Here is a 26385-nt window from a genome sequence, read left to right on the forward strand (position 1 = left end):
CGCAGATGATAGCTCGAGGAAAACAAATCGTAACTAAGGTTATGTGGTATTTTCCTTTAAAAGTGTGATTGCAACGGTTTTTTTTTTATGTCGAAGCATACGGCTAAACATATGAGGTGGCATGCAACTAAATGTCCTAAAGATGAGTTTATGAGGCATCTTTCAGATTCTCTAACATGTAAGCATTTGGATAATTTACATCCAGAGTTTGTGTCAAAAATTTGAAATGTCCGACTAGGGCTGGCCAGTGATGGATTTAATCCTTTTGGGAAAAATGAGGCATGACCATAGCATATGGCCTGTGGTGCTTTCTGTTTACAATTTGCCACCTTGAATGTGTATGAAGCAACCGAATTTGTTGTTGTATCTGTTAATACCAGGACCACGCAGTCTTGGTAAAGAGATTGATGTGTACATGCGTCCATTGATTGACGAGTTGAATGAGTTGTGGGAAGTGGGCACTCCCACTTATGTTGCGTATTTCAACCAAAATTTTATGATGAAAGCTGTTGTCTTATGGACCATAAGTGATTTTCCGGCTTATGGAATGTTGTCAGGATGGAGTACACATGGCTATAAAGCTTGCCCACATTGCATACATGATACTTGTCGGTGAGTCGTAAGATTTGTTATTTTGGGCATCGATGCTTTCTTGCAGATAATCATAGGTTTCGAAGGCAAATCACTACTTTTAATGGTCGGCGAGAGCATCGTAGTACACCAAGGCAGTTGAATGGTTTACAATGTCCTGAAGAACTTTCAACATTGAGATTTACTTTTGGAAAGCCAAACAAAGATGTTTCAGTTGGGCAACGAAGAAGAAGAACTTCGAGCAGTAGAAGTAGTAATAGTCAGTGGAAGAAGAAATCTATTTTTTATGAACTACCTTATTGGAGGCATCTGTTGATTAGACACAATCTTGATATTATGCATATCGAGAAGAATATATGTGACATAGTGGTGGGAACATTACTAGATATAGAAAAGTCTAAAGATGGATTGACTGCACTTGCAGATGTTGAAGTCTTGAACATAAGACGTAGTCAACACCCACGTAGAGAACGAAATAGAACATTTCGACATCCAGCATTGTTCATGTTGAAAAAAGAAGAAAAAAATTGCATTTTGCAAAGTGTTGTCTACTATTCGGGTCCCCGATGGATATTCATCAAATTTGTCGCAATGTGTACATGTGAATGAACAAAAAATACATGGGTTGAAAAGTCACAATTGCCATGTTTTAATGCAATAGTTTCTCCTACTTGCAATACGTCTAGTTTTGCCTAAAGCTGTTACTATGGTATTTGTTTGTACCATATTTAGAGCCTCCGTATTTAGACCTCGTATAAATACTCGGGGGACTCAAATGTAATTATGTAATAAATGAAAGGGCAAATATGTAATAAGTGAGGAGCGCTTATTCTATAAAAGGATTCCTCACTCTCCTCATTAGGGGAGGTGAAGGTTTAGGCCATAAGAAGAGAGAAAATATCTCAGAGAGGGCAAACACATAACATAGACTAAAGAGCACACTGCCTCTAGACTTCTTGTATATTCACCAATCAGAGTGAAACAATATCAACATCAGTGTGGACGTAGCCCAAACATTGGGATGAATCACGATACATCTTGTGTTCTTTACTTTCTTGCAGATTCATGGTCAGATTTACGTTGTTCCAAGACCTCCTAGATTTGTGCATCAACACTTGGCGCCGTCTGTGGGAATCGATACGAAAATCTATATTGGTTTTCTTTCATTTTTTCATCTCACCACTGTGAAACCTCACCACAATATCCCCCGTGAATCTGCACAACCCGAGATCATACTCGATCTGCAACCAGGGATTTCAGAGAAACCAGAATCTATAGATGCACAGGGGACACCACCAAGCCACCTCAACCGAAACGTCAAGCCCTGGCTCATCTCTCTCTCTCTAACCTTCTTTGCTGCACTTCTTACGCAATCTTCGATTCCAATTCCCCGACCTCCAATTCTCTGATGGCCATCGACACACAGAAGCTTAATGACCCCATCACCACCTTAGAAGCTCCAAAGAAAACCCTAGAATCCTCCTCGGCCCCACCCACCGCCACAATTACGGATCGACCGGATAATCCGTCCACTGACACTCCCTCCAATCCACCTCCGTCGTCCGAGGTTGACTCCGAAGAAAACGGGTCTAAGGTTGACTCTAATGACCCCAAGACTGACTCTGCCACTGGTTACGCGGTTGTTCTAGCTACCGGCATTAAGAAGAAGATACGTCGTGCCAAACGATTTAGGATATCCGTGCATCTCACAGAAAAAGAGAAGCGCAACTTTCACGCTTAAAGGTTTGGTACTGTTACTACATCACATGAATCTGAAGCATCTAAAAAATTAGAGGACTTGAAGAGGAAGGCTAGAGCAGAGAGGTTTAGGCTTCCTGGCCTTGCTGTGGTGGGTGATGAGGATGCAAAGAAGAAGGCTCGTCTTGCTCGGTTTGCTCCTAATGCTAAACTAGATGCTAAAACTGATCCTCAGGAAGAAGAAAAAAGAAAGGCGAGGTCTCTCAGATTTTCAAACACCTCAGAAGGTTTTCAAACACCTCATAAATAATGGGCTAAGTCCCCCTCGATCTTGCTTCTGGTAATACGCATAGCAGTTGAGCTGCTTGTCTTGTTTGAGGAAGGATGAGTATGGAGGCGGCTATGGTTGCGCCAAGATTGAAGGACCAAAACATGACCCAGGCTCTGCTGACTCTAACCTACTCCTTCTCCCAACTGGGAATAAATAAAAAAGGAAGTTTAAAAAAAAAAAAAAAAACAGCCACTGGTGATGAATAAGATGACGAATGGGAAGTCGTGAACAGATTCGCTGAATGTGGATCTGGACAACGGTGATCCACTATCCCACTGAAAACCCACCAACTTCTGCAAAAGATAAGATGCTCTCCTTTAATATCCCATCATTATGTTTTCTCAATATCATTGTTTATTTAATATCTTATTATTTTATTTGTGTCATGATAACTAATTATAAAATAATAATTTTATTATTTTTATGTCATGATGACTTATGATTAAATAATATAATTATTATTTCTGATATCACATGATTACTACCACGTTATTGATTTATACAACATGTGATTTATCAAACAACTTAATAAATCATTTATTCATGATTATATATATATACACACACACATTTAGGCAATACCTAATATATTGTTGATTTATGCAGCATGCCATTTATTAAACAACTGAATAAATCATTTATTCATGATTATATATATATATACACACACACACATTTAGGCAATACCTAATATATTGTTGATTTATGCAGCATGGCATTTATCGAACAACTGAATAAATCATTTATTCATGATTATATATATACACACACACATTTAGGCCATACTTAATATATTGTTGATTTATGCAGCATGTCATTTATCAAACAACTGAATAAATCATTTATTCATGATTATATATATATACACACACATTTAGGCAATACCTAATATATTGTTGATTTATGCAACATGTCATTTATCACACAACAGAATAAATCATTTATTCACAAAAGGCAAATAATACAATATTTTGCCTTGACAAACTTTGTCAATTTGATTTATTCATTATACGGTCGTACTTATACTGTCATTTATTGTCAGGAATTATTGAGCAACTAGATCCATTAATTAACATTGTTGCTGATTAAAGAAGTCTACCAACTTATAGACTGATGAGCCACGTGCTCATGGTGATCTCTTGTCGGACCGGACACCCACTTGCTTATCACCAACCAGGTGATCAAAAGTACGTCCAGTACTCCAAAATTATTCGACAACCTGCCGCTATTATCACCAACTAGGTAATCAAAAGTACGTCTAGTACTCCAAAATTATTCAGCAGCCTACCGTTATTATCACCAACCAAGTGATCAAAAGTACAACCCGCCCTCCAAAAAATCATACATGAGCATCACTCATGTCAATCATACATAAACATTCATGAGCATCACTCATGTCAACATTCATAAGCATCAATCATGTCAATATCCATGAGCATCACTCATGTCAATCAACATAAACATTCATGAGCATCACTCATGTCAATTAGCTTCGAAAGCTTCATTTAAAGAAATCTAGCTTCGAAAGCTTCATTTATAGAGCTCCAGCTTCGAAAGCTTCATTTACAGAGCTCCAGCTTCGAAAGCTTCATTTACAAAGCTCCAGCTTCGAAAGCTTCATTTACAAAACTCCGACTTCAAAGCTTCATTTACAAAAGATCCAGCTTCAAAGTTTCACTTTCAAAGCTTCACCTACAAAGCTTCACCTACAAAGCTTCAGTGCATGGTATACAAAGACCGCCTCCGAACAACCGCCACTTCGACCCATACATGGATTGAATTTGAAGTCCCCAGCCAATAGACTCTATTGACTGAAAACTTGGGGGACTACACTATGTACCATATATTGGGCTTCCACAACTGGGCCTCATGAAAAATACTTGGGGGACTTAGCCCATTATTTATGTATTGAGGAGCGAACCCTTATTCTATAAAAGGGACTCCTTCACTTTCATTAGAGAGCACCCATTATTCATGTATTGAGGAGTGAACCATTATTTTATAAAATGGACACCCTCACCATCATTAGAGAGAGACTCTTAGCCCATCATTTATGTATGGAGAAGGGAACTCTTATTCTATAAAAAGAACTCCCTCACCATTATTAGAGAGCATCACCACCTGCTAAGCAACCGCCTCGCCGTGAGCATCAACTCTAGCCCATCATTTATGTATTGAGGAACGAGCCCTTATTCTATAAAAGGTACTCCCTCACCTTCAATGCCACAAGCTGAGCCAACCAAGGCAACATAAGCCACAAGCCGAGCAGCCTCGCAACATGTGCTACTCCTAATTGAGCATCATTTCACATTGAGCACCGCCTCATATCGAGTATCAATTCTAGACGACATCTAGTTACTTTGGCCCACATATGGACTAAATTTCAAGTCTCCAGCCAAAAGACTCTCTTGACTGAAGACTTGGGGGACTACTGTTTGTACCATATTTAGGGCCTCCGTATTTAGATCTCGTATAAATACTCGGGGGACTCAAATGTTATTATGTAATAAATGAAGGGGCAAATATGTAATAAGTGAGGAGCCCTTATTCTATAAAAGGACTCCTCACTCTCCTCATTAGGGGAGGTGAAGGTTTAGGCCATGGGAAGAGAGAAAACATCTCAAAGAAGGCAAACATAGAAAATAGGCTAGAGAGCACACTGCCTCTAGCCTTTTTGTATATTCACCATTCAGAGTGAAACAATATCAACATCAGTGTGGACGTAGCCCAAACATTGGGGTGAACCACGATACATCTTGTATTCTTTACTTTCTTGCAGATTCACGATCGGATTTACGTTGTTCCAAGACCTCCCGGTTTTGTGCATCAACAGTATTATTAAAGTTGAGTTCAATTTTCAAGCAGTTGTGTAGTAAGAAGGAGTCTGAGGAAGGATTCAAGCAATTGAATTCAAGAATTGCCTTGACATTATGTCAACTTGAAAAAATATTCCCTCCTGCATTTTTTTATATAATGGTGCACCTTCCAGTTCTCTTGGTAGATGAAGCAGCTCTTGTAGGCCCTGTTCAATATAGATGGATGTATCCAATTAAATGGTAATTAACAAATTTTTATAATTTTTTTACAATTGTAGTCATAACTTTAATTAATAATTATAATAATTTGTGTTTCGTTTTATAATTGTAGGTATTTACAAACATTGAAGCGCTATATTCGTAATAAGGGTCGTCCTGAAGGTTTTATTGATGAAGCATATTTGGTGGATGAGTGCTTGTCCTTCTATTCCATGTATCTTAGAGATATCGAGTCTCGTCGCACCCATAGAGGCCGAAATGAAGATGGTATTGGACACTGAATAATACATCCACGTCACTTTGCCATCAAGGGTAGAAATGTCAATTTACACGATTGGGGGAAAATTACATAGAGAATTAGGGACGGGTCATCACAGACGATGCCTCCAACTAATCCTCATGAGGAGCTAGGGCATACATTTGATCTTTGAAGGGAAGGTGATACTTGAAATGATTTGTTAATGGTTTAAGCTCAAGAGCGGGTGCCTAAATCATTAAAAGCAACATGTTAGTAGAAAACAAAATTGAAATTGAGGGTTGTGGCTACCTGTGTGCTGTGGCAAGAACTCAAGGACAAACAATATTTTGAAAGTTTTAGGAATGTTACTCTCAGTCAGATTTGGTGTGAGGGCAGTGGTTTGTCCCATGTCATTAAATCCAACTTCTTTGGTGATGGTTGTCTCAGTACATCATTTTTCATGAATTCTAGATATTCCCTAGCCACTTCTTTCTCTTGAATCCTTCTACTTGTTGTATAAAGCTCTTTAAAAAAAAATAATTTGCACCTTAGCAAGTGTGGCACTCATCAAGTGATAAACTGGATTTTCATATATTAACATGCCTATTTGAGTTTACACTCCTAGTTCCAATGATTGACAACCACCACCTAACCAACATGGTCATCATCATGAAAGCCGTTTCTTCTATTAGTTGAAGTCCTATTTTTTTTAGTTTGTGAACATCCTAGCGGGACTGGGGAAACACATTCTAATTGCTCTGAGTGGGAAAAATAAGTAAGTTGCATTACAAGTCCTACCATTCCGAGTCCTTGTGTGTAGTTTCGGTTGCCTAATCCCATACCATCATTTAACTTAATTCTGAGAAGAGTATACATTCAGAGATGAATTATACATGCAAAATGACACTAAAATGCTTGGAAAACACTACCACCAAAGCACTTACGCAAACACTTACAGCTGGATCTACTGTGTATCCAACGGTTGGATCTTGAACATAGACTAAGATGGGACCAAACACTATCGTATCGTATGTCACTCATGGCTGTTGCCCTCCCAGGCTCTTATCTGTATCCTATCTAATATCTATTACATACTATTGACCTTAAAAACTACCAAGCCTACTTGGCGCGCAGACATAGTAATCTATAAGCTAACTACGTCCTTCGGTGAATGCGGGGCGTGTCAACTCGTCGGTCGAGCTCGACCGAGGAGTAAATTTGTTGATGTTGCGTTGGGTGCGCAGCTGACTTCTGCGTCTTGCGATTGCGGCCGAGAAAGGAACACGTCTTGGCCTCTTGGGTTCTCGAACCTGAAGACAAGGCTACTATTCTTACGAAGTTCACGAATCGCTGTCATCGGATTCGGTCACAGTGATGTTATTCGTCAGAGTAAACTCACACCGAATTGACACCAAAGTGTAAGGGCACAAATACTTAAATCGAATATAAGTCTTAATAGTGAACATGGTTCGGCCGTCTAAATGCCGAACCCTAAATCCCATTTGAGAGTATCCAATCATAAAATAACCCAGCGTGCAATGCGCCGAGCTCAGTAAACTGTAACACCTCACTTCGCCGAAGAGGCTAATGAGATGACCTCAATCAATAAGGATTCGGAAATCCTTCTCAACCGAGACTTGGATAGGTAACCAACCGTCCTCGCCGTAGTGCAGTTGATGCCAACGGAAGATGTGTCAGCGAAAAGAGAAAATAAAAATCTCAAAGTTGTTGAGAGGGTTTGCGCAGGGCAGTTTTGTGTGTTGAATTGGAGATGCTTGAATGATGCACAGCCTCCTCTATTTATAGCATTGGATACCTCTAAAGCCGAATTAAAACCCTACTCGGACTAGGTCTTCTTCTCCTGATCAAACACCAACTCGACCGGTCCTATTTTCACTATAATTGTGAACCTAGTCCTTTATCGAGCCGGATTCGTTTCTGGGTTATTGATCTTGCCGAGACTCCTCATTGCATCAGGATTTGACTCGTCTTGCGGTATGGTATAATCGACCCGGATTTGGGAAGCCCACGACCTAACCGGTCCAGAACTAACTGATCCCTGAGAATTGAATCCTGTCGTAAGGCCTTCTGGGCCGAGAATAATTCTATACTCGGCCCAAACTAATATTTTGGGCCCAAACAGTCGTGCTCACGTAATTCACGTTTCACGCATTCTGGCGCGCACACGATTTTTGTGCAAGTCAATCGTGACCCAAATTTTTTCGTGACCTTCTTGCTAGAACCGTGCAACCATGCACCAATGGAATTGCATCGCCTTAACCTTGACCCCACACGTTGGATGCAATTCCATCCTTTCTCATCTTTATCTACCTGACACAAATTCAATTTGCAATTGTAGTTTTGATCAAATAGAAACACACAAGGAATATTCTTTATCTATCCCATCTGATCACCCCACCATTCCTTATCTTTTGGTACTCATCAGATACCATCATTATCGAGGTAATTTGCACGCATATTCGATTTCGAGCAAATTTGGCCCTTATCCTTTTTCACCATCTTTATCTCCATAAGTGCATGGAAGATAATCTTTTAACCCACCACGTTGGCTCTCAAACCAGTCGCATAGCAATTTGAACTGACATTGATCTCCTTTGCTTCCAAAAATATACTTAAGATAATTACTACAAAAATCCAATAGTAATATCTAGAAAAATATGAAATCCAACGGTCTAGAACCCATTCATTCAACGACCTTGATTGTTCAGGCCGATAGTGTAAAATCGGGTCCAAACACATACAAAGGAGACTTTTAATTTTTTTTATGAGATCTTCGTCACTTCATGTTTTTGATATAATTCTCGTGCTAATATTGTACAACATTATGCCAAAAACATAAGGTGGTATAGTGTCCATCAAGGGTCTCCCTTTAAGAAATTCTTCTTAAGGGATGAAGTATTGCCATTGGAACCTAACAAGTACAATATCATTGTGTCAATCAAACCAAGCCTCAACTTCTTCTTTACAAAAACAAACAAAAAATAAAAGTAATAAATATAAACAAAAAGTAAAAGTAATAAATATAAACAAAAAAATAAATGTAATAAATATAAACCAAAAATAAAAAAGAAAGAGTTACCAAGGAGAAACCTAGCTCTCCCAAGTAAAAAACAAATGCATCTCAGTTTTTTGTTTTCTTTCCATTTTCTTGCCCTAGGATATTTTTTCCAAGGTTTTTCCTTTTGTGGTTGGGGAAATAAAATCCTAGAAAATTAAAAAAGTAAAAAAATGGAAGAGGAAAAATTAATTTACAGGCTTGCCACGAATGTAGCCGTAATAAGAAAGGTACCATCTAACAAACTTGTTCAACCCGCTCTGCAAATTGGTTGTGGGCTTGTACCCGAGTTCTCTTCCGGCCGAACTTATATTCGCGTGCGTGAACGGAACGTCGCCGTTTCCAGGCATGTCCACCACCTTTTTCTTTGCCTTCGTCTTCAAATGCCTCTCCAAGATGTTGACAAGTGTCGGCACTGTCACCGGTGATGTGTTCCCCAAATTAAAGATCCGGTACGGCGCCAATCCCCGCTTCTTCCCACCCGACCCGGTACTCTTCCCGGATGTATCCAGCGACCCCAAACAGCCCTTCACGATGTCGTCAATATATGTGAAATCCCTCGCCAAGTCGATCCCGTTCTTGCCCCGGTAAATGGTGATGGGCTTTCCTTGGAGGATGTTGCGGGTGAAAGAAAAATAGGCCATGTCGGGTCGTCCCCAGGGTCCGTACACGGTGAAAAATCTCAAACCGGTAATTGACAGGCCGTAAATATGGTTGTAAGTGTGGGTAATTTCTTCACCGGCTTTCTTGGTGGCGGCATAGAGGCTGGCCGGCTGGTCCGTACGGTGCAATTCGGAGAACGGAACGTTGTCGTTTAAGCCGTAGACAGAGCTGGACGAGGCCCAAACGATGGACGGCTGAGGATTGGCCGATTTGCAGACTTCAAGAAGTGTGACGAGGCCGGCGATATTGCTGTGGACGTAGGAATGAGGGTTTTCCATGGCGTACCGGACGCCGGCTTGAGCCGCCAAGTGCATCACGTGGGTGAACGCCACCGTGTCGAATAACTTGTCGAGGAGGCGGTTGTCGTTTATGTCGCCCTCGACGATGAAAATGTCGTGGGTCTTGAGGAGCGACCTGCGAGCTTCCTTCAACGACGGGTCGTAGTAGCTGTTGAAGTTGTCAATTCCGACGACGCCGTCTCCGCGCTTTTTGAGGGCTAGAGAGACGTGGCTCCCGACGAATCCGGCGGCGCCGGTGATGAGGACGGACATGCCGCCGGAGCGGTGGATCTGGGCAGAGTTGCGAACCTGCTTCTCCCACTGGATGCCACCCCAGGAGGCGGAGAAGTAGCGGCTGCTGGAGTCAACGAAGCTCTGAAAACTCAAATACGACGCGGTCAAGGCGATGAGAAATAGGGCCCACAAGAACATGGTGCTTGTCGAGGCGAAGCAGCGGTGGAACTGGCGGTTCATGGCGTGGCTCCGCTCGATCTTGAACTTGCCGGGCGTCGAGGGGAACAACTCATCTTCCAATGAAGACGACATATCTTGGATTGTTGAGAAAATTTCTCGCCTTTTATTTTCTGGGTTCCTCTCTAATTTCTCTTTTTCTTTGTTTATCCAAAAAAAATTGAAATAATTTCTTCCGTGGGATTGGATTTAAGAAAAATTGGGGGTTTTTTAATGATTTGGAAAGAAAGAGAGGGGGTAAAGGAGAGGATTGAAGAAGAAAGATGCAAGTGCAGATTTGTTTTCTGGGTGATTAAAATTTCGGCACCTGCTATTAGTGGGATGGCGAGGGAGGGTTATATACCGTGGTCACCCACATTGACACATGACAGGGCATGTACGCGTGATTCGTGAACGCGCTCATAGGGTTGTTTAATGCTTTGGCTTCGCAAGTTAAAGTTTTTATTCGAATTTAATAATATCTAATATTTGTTTTAGAAATAGAAAACAAAAACAAAAATAAAAAGGGTATTTTCGTCCTAAAAGCAAGTAAATGGACTAATTATAGTATGTAAAGAAGATTCGGAGGATGTTGTTTGTTTGTTTGTTTGTTTCCTTAATTAACCAACTACAACTAGAACAACTAGAAGGAGTGGATTAGTTATGGCATTAAGCAATTATGAAGTACTTTAATTTTATTTTTCTGTTTCTTTTGGGTATTTTTGAAACTAGAGTAGGTATGCTCACCAGCATATCAATAATTGTTTTAGAATTTGTAATCAATTTGAAGTATTTGATGTGATGACTTGCTGTGATATGAAGCAATGTGATTTAGGAGAAGTAAATATGCCAACATTGTTTGGCAAACTTCACATTGGTGTGCGGGACTAATATTCTACTCATCGTCCTCCATGGCATTGATTATACTTGAATTTCAGTTTAATATCATTGTTCTACTCTTATAAAACGCACTCCAAGTCATAATTTTTGTTCTCTAATATTCTAAATGTTAATTCCTAGACTGATTTTGATTATGGAGGTTTTAAAGTAGATCTGCAAATCAATATAGGTGGGAAATTTTTATTACCATTCTAAAAAAGTCTTATATTAAAGATATTGGGTATCTATTTTCAAGTCCAATTTCCAAACCTAAATGTTTTAAAAGCCGAACTTCAAGCCCATGTTAACATATATTTTTCGGTACACGAGGTGATACATCATTTGTTACTATACAAATTGTGGGAATTATGTGTTAAAAATTTATTAACTTAAAAAATATAATTTATCACTACTTACATAAAAACAGATGGTGTACCAAACGTATTTCCGTCAATGAAAATTTTGGAGTATGAAATGTGGTTTTTGAATGTCTAGTATTATCTAATTTCTCATTTGTGTGCTAATTTTTTAGATCTGAATTATACGTTAAAGAAAAGATCTGGAATGATAATATCACATTAATCTGATTCGGGTTGAAATTTCTTTCAACTTGTTTTGATTATATTTAATTTGGATTGCATGCTGCCATTGGAGATCTAACTTCTAGTTTGTCTTTATGTAGGTATTCTACATGAGCATGGACGTTGGGATATAGGCAACCGTAAAAATATAGACAAGGGAATGCAAGTATAATATGGTCCGCCTATGATTTGAAGGATTGGTTGTCCAGTGACTGGCGTGTCAGCTCGTGCCATTGCATGACAGCTTCGACCGACGCGTGGTGGCAGTGGCGGTGCGTTACCGTCCGTGGCGGTGCACGAGTCACTTCTCAAAACACTTTTAACTTCCGAGTTGAGCAAACAAAGGGAGTTTTCGGTATTTTCCTTAGTATTGGTTAGTATAGTTTTTTCTCAAATAGGAGAAACTATCCGACAGATTTTCCTAGGCAAGTAAGGCAAGGAGGCCACAATCCTGAGACGTACCAGTGAATGAGTCTTTGCTTTCAAATATTATATGCTATAGTTTTATAAATTTCTTGTGATTATTTGACTTGCCATGTTTTGAATTAGGAAAAAAAAGTAAAATTAATGAAAATGGTTTGAAAAGTTTTAGTTTTAATCAAAAATCATGTTATAAGTTTTGTTTAATGATTAGTACAAGGCCTATATTAAAGTAGTTCAACTAAAAATGGTCTAACTATAATAAATTATGATTTGTTAATTTTATCCCTAACTTTTTTAGGTTGAGTTCTAGATTTTCGTCGTTAATGGAGTTCATCATTGTTTTGTAGACCTTCTTCTTTTTCTTTGAAACAAAAATATAGATCATCATGCTATTTAATTTATATTTTGTATTATTTCGTTGAAACGTGATCGTCATTATTATTCATAAAGTATTCGAGGTACTGTTTTTTAATTTTTCTTCGTTAATGAAGTTCATCATTTGTTTCTCCAGAAAATAAATTTGAGATCTGAATGTTATTCAATAATAACGACGGGTCACTGTTTCTAGACTGTAAAAATAAACTGTTTTTGGATTTTAAGTAACACTGTTTCTAGAATCTAAGTCACTGTTTTTGGATCCAAATGAAATAGACACACTGTTTCTTAAATGTAAGCTAGAAAAGAAATAGTGAAATTCATTGTATTTGGATTCAAAGCAAATATCATGTTTCTTAAATATAATCAACTGATGCATGAAAGAAAAGAAATAATCAAAGGTTAAAACATAGACAGTTTATGGAATCTAAGTCACTGTTTCTGGATTTTGGTTATTTTCTTTCCAGATACAGTGTTTGTTTGTGCATAGAAAAAACAAACATTGTATCTGATTTTTTTTTCCAGAAAAAGTGTTATGTTTTTGGTTTCCAGAAACCGTTTTATGTTTTGGTTTTTTTTTCCCTATTTACAAATGGCTTGCATGTACGTACATCACCGGGACCGTAGGTCCTTATTGGATCTTATTGGAATAAAATACTAACACTATAAATTGTTCGTGGTGCAAATAAGAGGATGAGGATGAGGACGATGACAAGGAAGAGGAGGATAATGCCACAAAAAAGGTAGACAATAGTTTTGGATAGTTTTTTATTAAACTTTGAGTCCTTTTAGTTAAATAACATTTTAAGATGGTTTTTGGTTGAATATTTGCTGGCCCAAGCCCTTTTCATTAAAGCTCTAAAAAATAAATGCTTACACTTTATTATTTTATTATTATTTTGGGAGTACAAACTGTGACATGTTGATGTTTCATTTATTTGTACGGTCTGGACCAAGATCAGCTTTGTGTGTATGTTCACATGCATCGTTACGTTCACTTTGGATTCAAGGTAGGTGTCATCAAGTCCCTAGATTGCACTAGGAAAGGAGGATCCTTATGTGAGTGCTTAGCGCCAACTACACATGATTGTAGTACTAGAACGTGACTTATGTTGGAAATGTGCCCTAAAGCCAATCATGTGATGATACTTTACGGACATTTCACATGTTAAACTAATCTAGTTTTACATATAAAGGGCATACATTATTGTTTGAGCCGTCTCATATAAATGTTATATGCTTAAACGATAAAGTCCAAGGAATATGTGATTGGGAGAATGTAATCTAATGAAGTTAGATTCATGAGACCATTCTTTCGTAGACACATCCTAAACGTTCCTGATCATAGGATTGCCAATTGGGCGTTGACAGTCCGTTAAGATCAGTACGTACTATGTCTTCTCTCAGGGAGAGTGATTAGTCTCGAGTCATTGGTGTGTGTGACATCAAGACAAGTACGTAGGTGCTCAATAGAGAATGAGTTCACTGAACGTGATCAACGAAGAATTCTTATATTCCATGTCACATGAGAACTCATGGTTGGGATAATGCAAAGTAGTCCTTTGACCTGAGGCATCACAGTTGTCTTGTGGTTAAGTCCTTGATCTTTGATTATGTCAAAGTCACCCCCTCGGGGTGTCCACGGCATCGTTGGGGTTAAGCCACTTAGCTATGGAGACAAGTGAATGCGCAACAAGGGATCTCTAACCTTCAAACAGTTGAGGGAGAATACTCTATGATATGATTTGGAATCTCTGGCCAGAGTATGAATGAGATTAGGGAATGCGTTCCAAATCACATTCAAGGAAATCATATAAGCACACGAATCACATTGGATAGTAGACATGAATAAATAAACTATCATACCAAACAATGTGGTCAAGAGTATTAGATTAGAGAAGGACCGTATTGCATTTGTAATCCCAAACTGAATAGGTTCTCTATCCTCTTCTGATTAGCTTGGGTAACCATGATATGCTGCTAGGTGTCACTCATGGTTTGTGGAAGCCCTAAACGTGTGTAATCACTAAAGGGAGAATTGAAAATAGTTTCAATTCACAATCGATGTAAAATGGTTTTAATCGCCCACTACCTCGCTAAAAGGAACCTAATGGATCGCACACCATAAAAGGTAGAGATTGGAGATTAAACGGAAATGAGTAAGAATGATTAAATGGTTTAATCATTTATTTATGGCAAGGATTAATTAATATGTTAATTAATCAAACGAATAAGTTCGTTAAAGACTTCGGGATAGTTTTGGACCTTAAAGCCCAATGGGCTTCGAACGTCAAGCCCATTAACTTAAGTTGTATGACAATTTAATGAATAAAGATTCATTAAGGCCCAAAAGCCCAAATCTCTCTATATGGCCGGCCATGAAGATGAATTAGGATTTTTTGGTTGTTTAGGTCACTTAAAGAAGTGACTATATAAATGACTTTATAGCCAAATATTCATTAAGTGAAAAAAAGGGTTTATTTTGGGGGAAAATTGGTGAGAATTGTCTCTCCATTTTCTCTCTAAAGAGGCCAACACCTTGGAGGGTACATCTAGCAATCCTACTACTCCAAGGTCACTCATTTCTTCTACAATCAAACCTTGGTGAAGAGACTTAGAGGTTCCCTATTTTGGGAACTTGGAGAAACCTATTTTTCCATCCAAATCCATGGATCTAAGAAGCAAGGAATGAAGGCCCTATCTCTTTGGGTGATTAGCCTTTGCTTATGCAAAGAGGAATCTACAAAGGTAATAATTTCAACTCACTTTGTTTTGAGTTGATTATTGGTTCACCAATCTACTAGGCTTTGAATTTCATGGTAATGTTTTGTTTTTGAGTGCATGCAAGCATGATTCCGCCTTTAATTGTTAATTGCATGCTATATGATGTTGCTCAAATGAACATGTTTTTCAAAATAATTCCTTCAAGTGGTATCAGAGCCTAGGTCTAGTAGTTGGTGAATCCTTTTGGGTTTTGTAGTTCATAAGTTTATGATTTAAAAGTTGTAATTGTTACAAGCTTTATTCTTGCTTCTTTGAATGTAAATTTTGTTTGAAAATTTGCCATCTCAAATGTTGTAGATGTAGTTCATATGAGGATGAATATTGGAGCTAAAATTTGGTACCATGATTTTGGGGATTTTCGGCCAAATCCAAAGGGTGATTTTTTGGGTTCATGTTTGTCTTGTTAAAATGGTTTTAAGGTGACTTTTGGAACCCCTAAGTACCCTAGGATGTTAGCCTCATTTTGAATGATAAAAATTTGAGTTTTATTGCATGAAAACATTCATGGAGCTCTTATGGGTTTTCATGGATGTTCTTCATATGTTCTTGATGTTCTTGCCAAGAACACAAAGGTTTGTGTTTTGATTCAAAGTTTTGATTTATTTCATAAAGTTTATGATATATGTTTTTCTAATGATTTATCATGTATTTAAAGTGTTAAATATTTGTATAAATGATGATGGAAACATCAATCATCAAAACATATATTATTTTTATGAAAGTATTTAAAGTGTTAAATATTTGTATAAATGATGAAAGAAATATCAATCATCAAAACATATATTATTTTTATGAAAGGTGAAAGCACTACTTGATTGTTTTTTACAAAACTAATAAATCAAAACACCCACCACTCATTTTTATCCCTAAAAACCGGCCACCCTAATAAAATAGGGTATTTTTGGGGCTTTTATGCAATTACATAAAGTTTTGATACTTTTGTGTATTTGTACTTTGACCCGAAAGTTTACGTTTTGACGTTAAGGCCTAAAAACGCTAAAGGACAAATTGTTTTGCTCCTTTAATGAAGTTTTGAATTTATTTAAATTTTGGGTTCTAGTTGTATTTACATGAAGTAGTGACTTTTGTGTTTTTACAAAGTGACCCCAAAAGTTTATGTTTTCGCAATATGGCCCAAAAAGTTGTGGTTATTGCATGATGGCCCAAATAGGATGAGAACAAAATTGTTTTGTCTCTTTAAATGAGAATTGGATTTTCATTTTGTTTAGCTCCACTTAAATCAATTTTATGGATACAAAAACCAAATGAAAATGTTGCATTCAATTAATTAGTTAAAGCGTTAATTAATTAAAGGATGATTATGAACCTAAGCCTAATATAATTGAGCTATGTGAAAGGCGTTTCAAATTTGTTTGAACCATGGGAATGTGTAGATTAGATTTTGGTTGTAATTTGATTTGATCAAATGTTGTAAAAGGGCATAAGTCCTTCTTTACTTTAAGGTAATTTGTTTTATGCAAATGTTGTAATGAGCATAAGCTCATCCTTTACTTTGAAGTATTTCTTTCTTGCTTTATATGATATGCATGAAAATGAAGTAATTGGGTCCAACGCCCCTAAGACAACACGCCTTAATGTGATTAAACGCGTAACTAAAATCAATCTTCATCCCTAGACCGAGATTCAACACAAGGCTCGTGTTGAATCTAAACAAAGGTTCATAGTCATCCTAAGGCCCTAAGGCAACTATATAGTCCATCAAATGAATGCAAACCTTATGTTAGTAGTAACATATACTCTTGCTTTAAAAACCGTTTTAAAAGCATAGTGGGAGTATTATGTACAACTAAAACAATCATATGGACCAATAGTTGTAATAGGACCATAATTGTTTTAATAGAGATTAAAATGTATATTGATATGTGATGAGACCTAAAACCCTCAACCAAACCAATATTAAGTTGATAAGCGGAGAGTGCTTAGAACACTCTTTCGTGGCCTTCCACCGTGGTAGGCTCCGATCGTTTGTGACTCGTACACCGGCTTCACCCTATAATGGGGGAGTACAAAGTGCGTGCTTACACTCAGGAGGAGTTCTATATACATACATGATGAAGTGAGGTAGGCAACGAGTTTAGCCAACATGATATAATTCTGAGGCTATGCTTGAACACCTACACGAACTAGGCATGGTGGGAATGACTTAACTAAGTACAATGACGCCAACATGATATAATTCTGAGGCATCATTTTCTAGAGGCCAAACTAGATGGGTACTTGCAAGAGGTTGTTGCAAATGAGTAAGCGTACTCTCTCATTATTATTAACGCTAGCCAACATGATATAATTCTGAGGTGGGCTTGGTAGTAGTGAGTCTCCCATAACCTACTAAGAGTTTCATCCAAAACTCTCGAATTCCAATGAGGGATATGGAATTTGCCAAAAATAGTGGGTGGTGCTATTTTGATTTAAAGACCCGAATCAAATGGCTTAAAATCAATCAATCTATATTCGTTATGTATTTGTTTACCAATATATTTGCAAACGCTATCCAACACTTGACAAAACCGAATGTTTTAGTTTCCGGACTTGGTACTACAAAACCATAGATTGTCTTTAATGGCTTGTAAAAGTACCAAAGTAGTCTCATCCTCACAATCTTCCTATTGATAATGTATCATTAGAAGAATATGTTAGAAAAGGTCTATCATAAAAAGGACAACACTTTTAATGTCATAATTCTTCAATTACAAATTGTTGTATGAAGAAATAGGAGTTGCTTTGAACAACCCTTAGTCAATGCAAACACTTAGTACTTGTTTCTTTGTTAAATGAACAAAGAACTTGAGAAGAAAGCACAAAGGCATGGACACTTTATGTGACATGATTCTTCACTTACAAATTGTTGTATGAAGAAATTGAGAGTTGCCTTGTACAACTCTTTAAAGTTTGTAATTATGTTTAGAACATAATGATTGGTTGACAAAAATAGTCCATCAACATGGACTTATGATGATTTTGAATCATTGAGTGTTGAAGTGATAAACCACTTAACGAGACGGAAACTAGGCAAGGACTTCACCTTTGTTTCCCTATCCTAATCGTTCACTAAGTTTATTGTAAACTATGTAGTGAAAAATAAACCACATGCTCTCCAAAATTGTTTGATGTGTATAGCACAATTGAAAAAGGTTTCAAGAGAGATAGTGGGAGTTTAGGGACCATGACTAATGTAGTCAAAGGTGAAAGTCAAATAAAGAAGTTAAATAACTCCAAGGGAACAAACTTTCTTTATGAAAGGATGGACATTGGAAGGGGTATTTGCAAGAAATGTCTTGCAAGTGTCAAGGACACACCTTTCGAAGGTATTGTAAATTGTTCTTGAATAGTTCAAAACAGTTGGTTCTTCTACTTGAATGCATGATTCCGTATTAGTGACTATGTTTTACAATCGTTGTAAAAGTGTGACTAATAAGAAGTAGAAGATTTATGAGAGAAGAGAAAGTACTTCACATACGGAACGTGAATAAGATATAGATCTCTGCGAAAGCAGATAGTACTTACTTCCTCATATGAACTACCAAAGAAATTGGATTATAGTAATCTAATTGATTGTCTCTATAGTAGAGATGATATGGTAGTGTTAATTGTTTAGAATATAATGATGCTTAAAACCCAAAAGGTTGCAAGGTAGTGACTAATCCCAACTAAAGTTGTGATACCTCTAAAAACATAAATTACGAGTTGGTCATAGATGGACGCTTTGGATCGTTAGATCCGGATCCAATACCCTCTTGTTAAAATTGTATGGAGGCGAAATGTTCGAATCTTTATTCTTTTGGAAAGAAGAAAGAATCACAAAGTTGTTGAGGTTAATTCACTTAAATGTTAGTGGCACTTGTCCACAAACATAATATTACTCATGTTGAATAACATTCACCGAAGATCACTCTCGGTTGGACTATAGTTTATTTTGAATAAACACAAGTACGAATACTTTGTAAAATGTTTCAAAGAATTCAAGTAATGTAAGTTGATGAGTAAGACATCTAAAGTATTTACCTCCTTAGATTTGATCCAAGGAAAGGTAACACTTTAGATAAGTTTCCTTGAAAGATATCAAGGAAAATAGCATCATAAGATAATGTATTTCTCCATTAGGAGAAGAACGAACTTGAATAAGATTTAGTTCGTTAAATGTTATCTATTATCCATATATAGGATATATACTTCTAAAACAATATGATTGTCGATGAGAAGATCTTCCAATATTTTCATGACTCCATAAGATGTAGTTAGAAAAGAAAGACAAATCTTAAGCATGTTAAAGATTTGGGGTTGTGTGCTAATAAGCAATATTTGTTTGATAACAATCTTGTAGGATATCCTTAAAATAACTTTTGGATATCGCTTCTATAAACCAACTAACAAATGTTGTTTTGTTGGGTAGTTCATTGTAATTCTACAATGTGATTTGCCTAAAAACAAATAAACGAGAGATAGAACTCAAAGAATGGGTTCTTTGAGAGACAAGATAGTAATCAACAAATATAACAACCTAGTTCCTATACCACAAGCTCCAAGGTAGTCGATAAGAATGAAAATCCTTATGACTACATTGAGTGCATATACGATATATACTCAAGGAAATGGTAAAGTACCATTTGACTCGAAATAATGAAACCTTCATAGCTAATTGGTAGCTTAAGGTAACTACAATCAAAGAGAATGGTTGACTTTGAAGAAACCATCTTTGAGATAGGCTTGGTTTCAATTAATTCGAAGATTGCTAGCTACAACTAAAATGGTGATTCAATGTTTTGACATAATATGGGTTTCCGAAACCATTATTAAGATAGTCTTGATAATATATGTCCAAAACTATAAATCACAAGACATGTAAGTTGTAGAGATCCATCCATCATGGATCTTAGCAAGTTAGTGGGAGCTATTTGCATTTTATGAGGAAAAAGGATCAAATCGTTTGATTTCTCATCAAGATGTAAATAAATCTTTTGTTTACGAGTTTTACAAAAGATTAGTGGGAGTTAATCATGTTCCTAAAATTTAAATATATATGATATATTAATTTTGGAAATGAAAAGAATGCTTCTTCGTTAAAGTTATGACTTTAATACATTATATGAAGATAGAATGTATATGGGAGATATAGTCTATATACATGGGATGGAAATCTATAATGATATATTTCATGATATAATTGGATTATATCAATCCCTAATAATAGACAATGGATGCTAGGAAGTTTCTCATATAATGATAAACTTCAATAAGAAGGACGATTCTAGTGAGACTAGCAAGTTGCCCTTCTCAAAGGGAGTGTACCCTTTGACTCCCAAAGAAATAATGCGTAAATTGAATCCTTTATGCATACGCAGAAAGGTGATTTATGTATTTCATATTGTATGAAAAACATTGATATGAGTTGTACCTAGAACGGTACAAGATGATATCAGTGCAAGCCCAGGATCAGAACCATGGCAACTGTCAAGTGAGTCCTTAAGTATTTAAGAAATACTAAAGGATAAATTCCTCAAAGATCGAGGAAGAATCAGAGTAACGTAATGGAAGCGTAAATGTATTAGATTATGAATCTAATCCATCATTGGATGTTTCTTCATTATGAATGAAGAGATAAACAAATATCTCTTTATTATGACTAAAGAGATATTTGGATGGAAACATTAAAGTAATGACTTTAGTGTGTTCCATTATGAATGCAAGATATATTGCCATATAGAAGTTTACAACAATGTTGTTTGGATGGGAAAGTTCATTTATGAACTCTCTATTCGATTCCAACCAGAAAGTGTATGACACTAATGGGGCGATAGCTCAAGCCTGGGAATCAAGGTCTCATCAAGATCCGAACTCAAATGAGAGACTGAACCACATGATTGAGAATCATGTATAATGGTGACATCGTTATTCTCAAGGTTGCTTCTGTGGATAACACATATAGATATCCACTGCCTAGGCCTACTATTCAGCCATTTATGAAATGACTACAGAAGAGGTATCATCAAGATGACCAAGCTGATTGGCTCTAGTGCAAGTGGGAGATTGTTGGAAATGTGCCCTAAAGCCAATCATGTGATGATACTTTACGGACATTTCACATGTTAAACTAATCTAGTTTTACATATAAAGGGCATACATTATTGTTTGAGCCGTCTCATATAAATGTTATATGCTTAAACGATAAAGTCCAAGGAATATGTGATTGGGAGAATGTAATCTAATGAAGTTAGATTCATGAGACCATTCTTTCGTAGACACATCCTAAACGTTCCTGATCATAGGATTGCCAATTGGGCGTTGACAGTCCGTTAAGATCAGTACGTACTATGTCTTCTCTCAGGGAGAGTGATTAGTCTCGAGTCATTGGTGTGTGTGACATCAAGACAAGTACGTAGGTGCTCAATAGAGAATGAGTTCACTGAACGTGATCAACGAAGAGTTCTTATATTCTATGTCACATGAGAACTCATGGTTGGGATAATGCAAAGTAGTCCTTTGACCTGAGGCATCACAGTTGTCTTGTGGTTAAGTCCTTGATCTTTGATTATGTCAAAGTCACCCCCTCGGGGTGTCCACGGCATCGTTGGGGTTAAGCCACTTAGCTATGGAGACAAGTGAATGCGCAACAAGGGATCTCTAACCTTCAAACAGTTGAGGGAGAATACTCTATGATATGATTTGGAATCTCTGGCCAGAGTATGAATGAGATTAGGGAATGCGTTCCAAATCACATTCAAGGAAATCATATAAGCACACGAATCACATTGGATAGTAGACATGAATAAATAAACTATCATACCAAACAATGTGGTCAAGAGTATTAGATTAGAGAAGGACCGTATTGCATTTGTAATCCCAAACTGAATAGGTTCTCTATCCTCTTCTGATTAGCTTGGGTAACCATGATATGCTGCTAGGTGTCACTCATGGTTTGTGGAAGCCCTAAACGTGTGTAATCACTAAAGGGAGAATTGAAAATAGTTTCAATTCACAATCGATGTAAAATGGTTTTAATCGCCCACTACCTCGCTAAAAGGAACCTAATGGATCGCACACCATAAAAGGTAGAGATTGGAGATTAAACGGAAATGAGTAAGAATGATTAAATGGTTTAATCATTTATTTATGGCAAGGATTAATTAATATGTTAATTAATCAAACGAATACGTTCGTTAAAGACTTCGGGATAGTTTTGGACCTTAAGGCCCAATGGGCTTCGAACGTCAAGCCCATTAACTTAAGTTGTATGACAATTTAATGAATAAAGATTCATTAAGGCCCAAAAGCCCAAATCTCTCTATATGGCCGGCCATGAAGATGAATTAGGGTTTTTTGGTTGTTTAGGTCACTTAAAGAAGTGACTATATAAATGACTTTATAGCCAAATATTCATTAAGTGAAAAAAAGGGTTTATTTTGGGGGAAAATTGGTGAGAATTGTCTCTCCATTTTCTCTCTAAAGAGGCCAACACCTTGGAGGGTACATCTAGCAATCCTACTACTCCAAGGTCACTCATTTCTTCTACAATCAAACCTTGGTGAAGAGACTTAGAGGTTCCCTATTTTGGGAACTTGGAGAAACCTATTTTTCCATCCAAATCCATGGATCTAAGAAGCAAGGAATGAAGGCCCTATCTCTTTGGGTGATTAGCCTTTGCTTATGCAAAGAGGAATCTACAAAGGTAATAATTTCAACTCACTTTGTTTTGAGTTGATTATTGGTTCACCAATCTACTAGGCTTTGAATTTCATGGTAATGTTTTGTTTTTGAGTGCATGCAAGCATGATTCCGCCTTTAATTGTTAATTGCATGCTATATGATGTTGCTCAAATGAACATGTTTTTCAAAATAATTCCTTCAACTTATACACCCAGTCTGTTCATGTAGCCTAAAGTCAATCATGAGATGATACTTTACGGATATTTCACATATTAATTTAGTTTAATCTAAGGGCAAAGACTATTGTTAAAAGCCATCTAATTAAATGTTATATGTTTTAACAATAAGTTCAAGGATATGTAACTAAGAGAATGTAATCCAAAGATTCATGAGACCTTTCTATTTCATACACATATCCTAAATGTTCCTGATCATAAGTCTACCAATTGGGCATTGACAGTCCAGATAGATCAGTACGTACCATGTCTTCTCCTATAGGGTAACTGATCTTGAGTCATTAGTGTGAACAGCATCAAAACAAGTATGTACTTGCTCAATAGATAGTGAGTATATTGAACGCGATTAACCAAGAGTTGTCATACTCATGTCATATGAGAACTCAATAGTTAGGGTAATGAAAAGTAGTCATTTGGCTTGAGGCATTTCAATTGTCTTGTGATTAGGTCATTGATCTTTGACTATGTTAAAGGCACTTCAATGCAAGGCTATCGACGACATTGTTGGGTTTAAGTTGCCTAATCATGTAGGCATGTGAATGTACATCGAGGAATCTTTAACCTTCAAACTATTTGGGAAAATACCCTATCATATAATTAAGAATCTCTGACCAGAGTATGAATAAGATTTAGGAAGTACGTTCTAAATCACATTCAAGGTAATCATATAGAAAAGAAAATCACATTGGATAGTAGACATGAATAAACTATCAACCAAACAATATGATCAAGAGTATTGCTATAAAGAAGGACTGTCTTTCATTGTAATCCCAAACAGAATAGGTTCTCCAACCTCTTCTGCTTAGCTTGGGTAGCCATGACATATTGCTAGGTGTTACTCATGGTTTGTTAAAACCCTGAAGATTAATAATTACTAAAGGGAGAATTGAAAGTAAGTTTCAATTCACAATTGATTTGTCTACTACCTCATTGAAAAGAACCTAATGGATCACACACCGTGTAAGGTAATGATTAAAGAATATAGCGGAATTAACTAGGATTAATTAATATGTTAACTAATCAAATGAATAAGTTCGTTTTAGACCTTGAGTTAGTTTTGGGCCTCAAGGCCCAGTGGTTATTGAATAGTCAAACTTATTAACTTAAGTTGTATTACAACTGAAATCACAAAAGGACACAATGGCCCACTAATTAAGTAAGGCCAGCTATAGAGGAAAATGGTTTCTTTGAGGAAAGATGAGAGTGGCATTGGTGAATGAAACAATCAAATCAAGTGGGTTGTATTGATAATTCGTAGAACATGGGCGCCACACCATTGGTTGTTTGGTGACAGTGAAAATCTGGGTGTGTTATTAGAATATTACTCAAACACCAAAAAATAATATTTAATTCTTGAAATAAATTAAATGGTTTTTTTTTTTTATAAAGAATAAAAGAAAATAGTTGAGAGAGTAGAGGTAATAGTAGTTAGTACGTATTGACAAAAAAGGTTGAGCATGTAGGATGGGTCATCGGAAGAAGCTGTCGTGACTGTGAGAGAAGCTAAATGAGTTTATGAGGACTTGAGAAAAATGGCTAAATTGAGAGATATGGGCAGAAGCCGAGTGGCCGGTGGAAAAAAAAAATTAAAACAATCTGAATGCTAAGATGCTATTACTATTACAGTGCATTTGTTGCACCAGACTATCTTGGATTGGATTAACATTAGGGACTAAATTGAACTGGATTAGAATGGACTAAGTAGTACTAGAATTGTGAAACGTTTGGTGCTGGACTAGCTAGGATTAAATTTTTTATTTTTTATTTTATTTTTAATTATAAAAACTTCCCACTTTGTTGTCTAAAAAACTAGAATACATCTAGGGATGCCAATTCTAACCGTTAAATCCGATAACCGTGGATAACCACCCGAGTAGATTGGATTTGGGTATGAAAATTCGGGTATATTTTGGGTATGGGGAAAAACCATGAATATTATTTGGTTATGGTTTTGGATATGATTATAGAGGTCCTCAATCCATATCCGTACCTGAATCCAAACCGAATAATATATAATATAATTATATGTATATATATGTATTTCATTATTCACCGAATTCATTACCTTGAGAATACAAAAATTACATTGTGTGAGTTTTATTTTGTGGCAAAGTTCAAAATTTTTGAAATGAATCAAAATCTATGAGAATTTAATAGTATTTATGCGAGATATCAAAGATCAACCAACATTATCAATGTTTAGTTTTAATTTTTATGTTCCACAAGATCCACTAATTAAATCATTTTATACATCAAATATTTAATGACGAAATTAATATTTACTAAATTATCATGCTTCAATTGGGCGAATATATTTTTTATATTAATGAAGATGGATATAATCATTAACTGATGGGAAATCCATTATCCGGTGGGTATGCTTATGGATAATACCCGATAGTTAATTTGCGGTTATGGATAAGGCCAAATTGACAAATAATTGTAGTGAAAAAAATAAAAAAATGCACAGACAGTGCTACATCCCATAAAAAAAATGATGGGTGAGGTTGTAGAAGAAGAAGAAGAAACTTGGAAAGGATGGAGCAATTTTCTTGACGGATTGCTTGTTCAAAATGGTGGGGGAGACCAAATTGGGAGTGGATATTAGAGGCCTTGATGCGTTGTGGGCTAAAGCATTGGTAATTGAAGCTTGCAAGAGCTTGGCATCCATGGCGGTCACGACAACAACCGAAGCAAATAGTAGCCACGACGTCTGTTTCCTCTTAACGATATGCAGATCCGACGCAAATCCCATCTAAGATTAAAAAACAACGAAGCCTAGAATTCGCAGGGGGGCAAAGTAGGGAGGAGGAAGAAGCCAGTTTTGAAAATGGATGTGGAAATTCGGAATAAGTAGATGTGAGGGGTGAAGTGGAAGGGCAAAGCGGAAGTGAAGCAAAGAACCAGAGATGGTCTTAGCGAGTCCTGTGGTCTGAGGTGTAACATCCCACATCGACCAACGGAGAGGGGTGATGTGCCTTATATGTACATGCCCACCTCCTATAGCATGAGGCCTTTTGGGAACTCACTGACTTCAGATTCAATCGGAACTCCGAAGTTAAGTGAGTTCGGGTAAGAGCAATCC

At 36.9% G+C, this 26385-nt stretch overlaps 1 protein-coding gene and 1 pseudogene across 1 annotated transcript; one reads left to right on the forward strand and one right to left on the reverse strand.

Annotated features, from left to right (window-relative positions):
• The first annotated feature begins 1941 nt into the window (after window positions 1-1941).
• Window positions 1942-2667, forward strand: LOC126607155 (protein MODIFIER OF SNC1 11-like; annotated as a pseudogene).
• A 6270-nt stretch (window positions 2668-8937) lies between these two features.
• On the reverse strand, window positions 8938-10742 carry LOC126607156 (UDP-glucuronate 4-epimerase 1-like). Its single transcript, XM_050274632.1, has one exon. It carries the CDS (start codon window positions 10454-10456, stop codon window positions 9158-9160), a length of 1299 nt encoding a protein of 432 aa, XP_050130589.1. The 5' UTR covers window positions 10457-10742; the 3' UTR covers window positions 8938-9157.
• Between the last annotated feature and the right edge of the window lie 15643 nt (window positions 10743-26385).

This window comes from Malus sylvestris, chromosome 16, assembly GCF_916048215.2.
Source record: "Malus sylvestris chromosome 16, drMalSylv7.2, whole genome shotgun sequence".
NCBI classification, from domain to species: domain Eukaryota; kingdom Viridiplantae; phylum Streptophyta; class Magnoliopsida; order Rosales; family Rosaceae; genus Malus; species Malus sylvestris.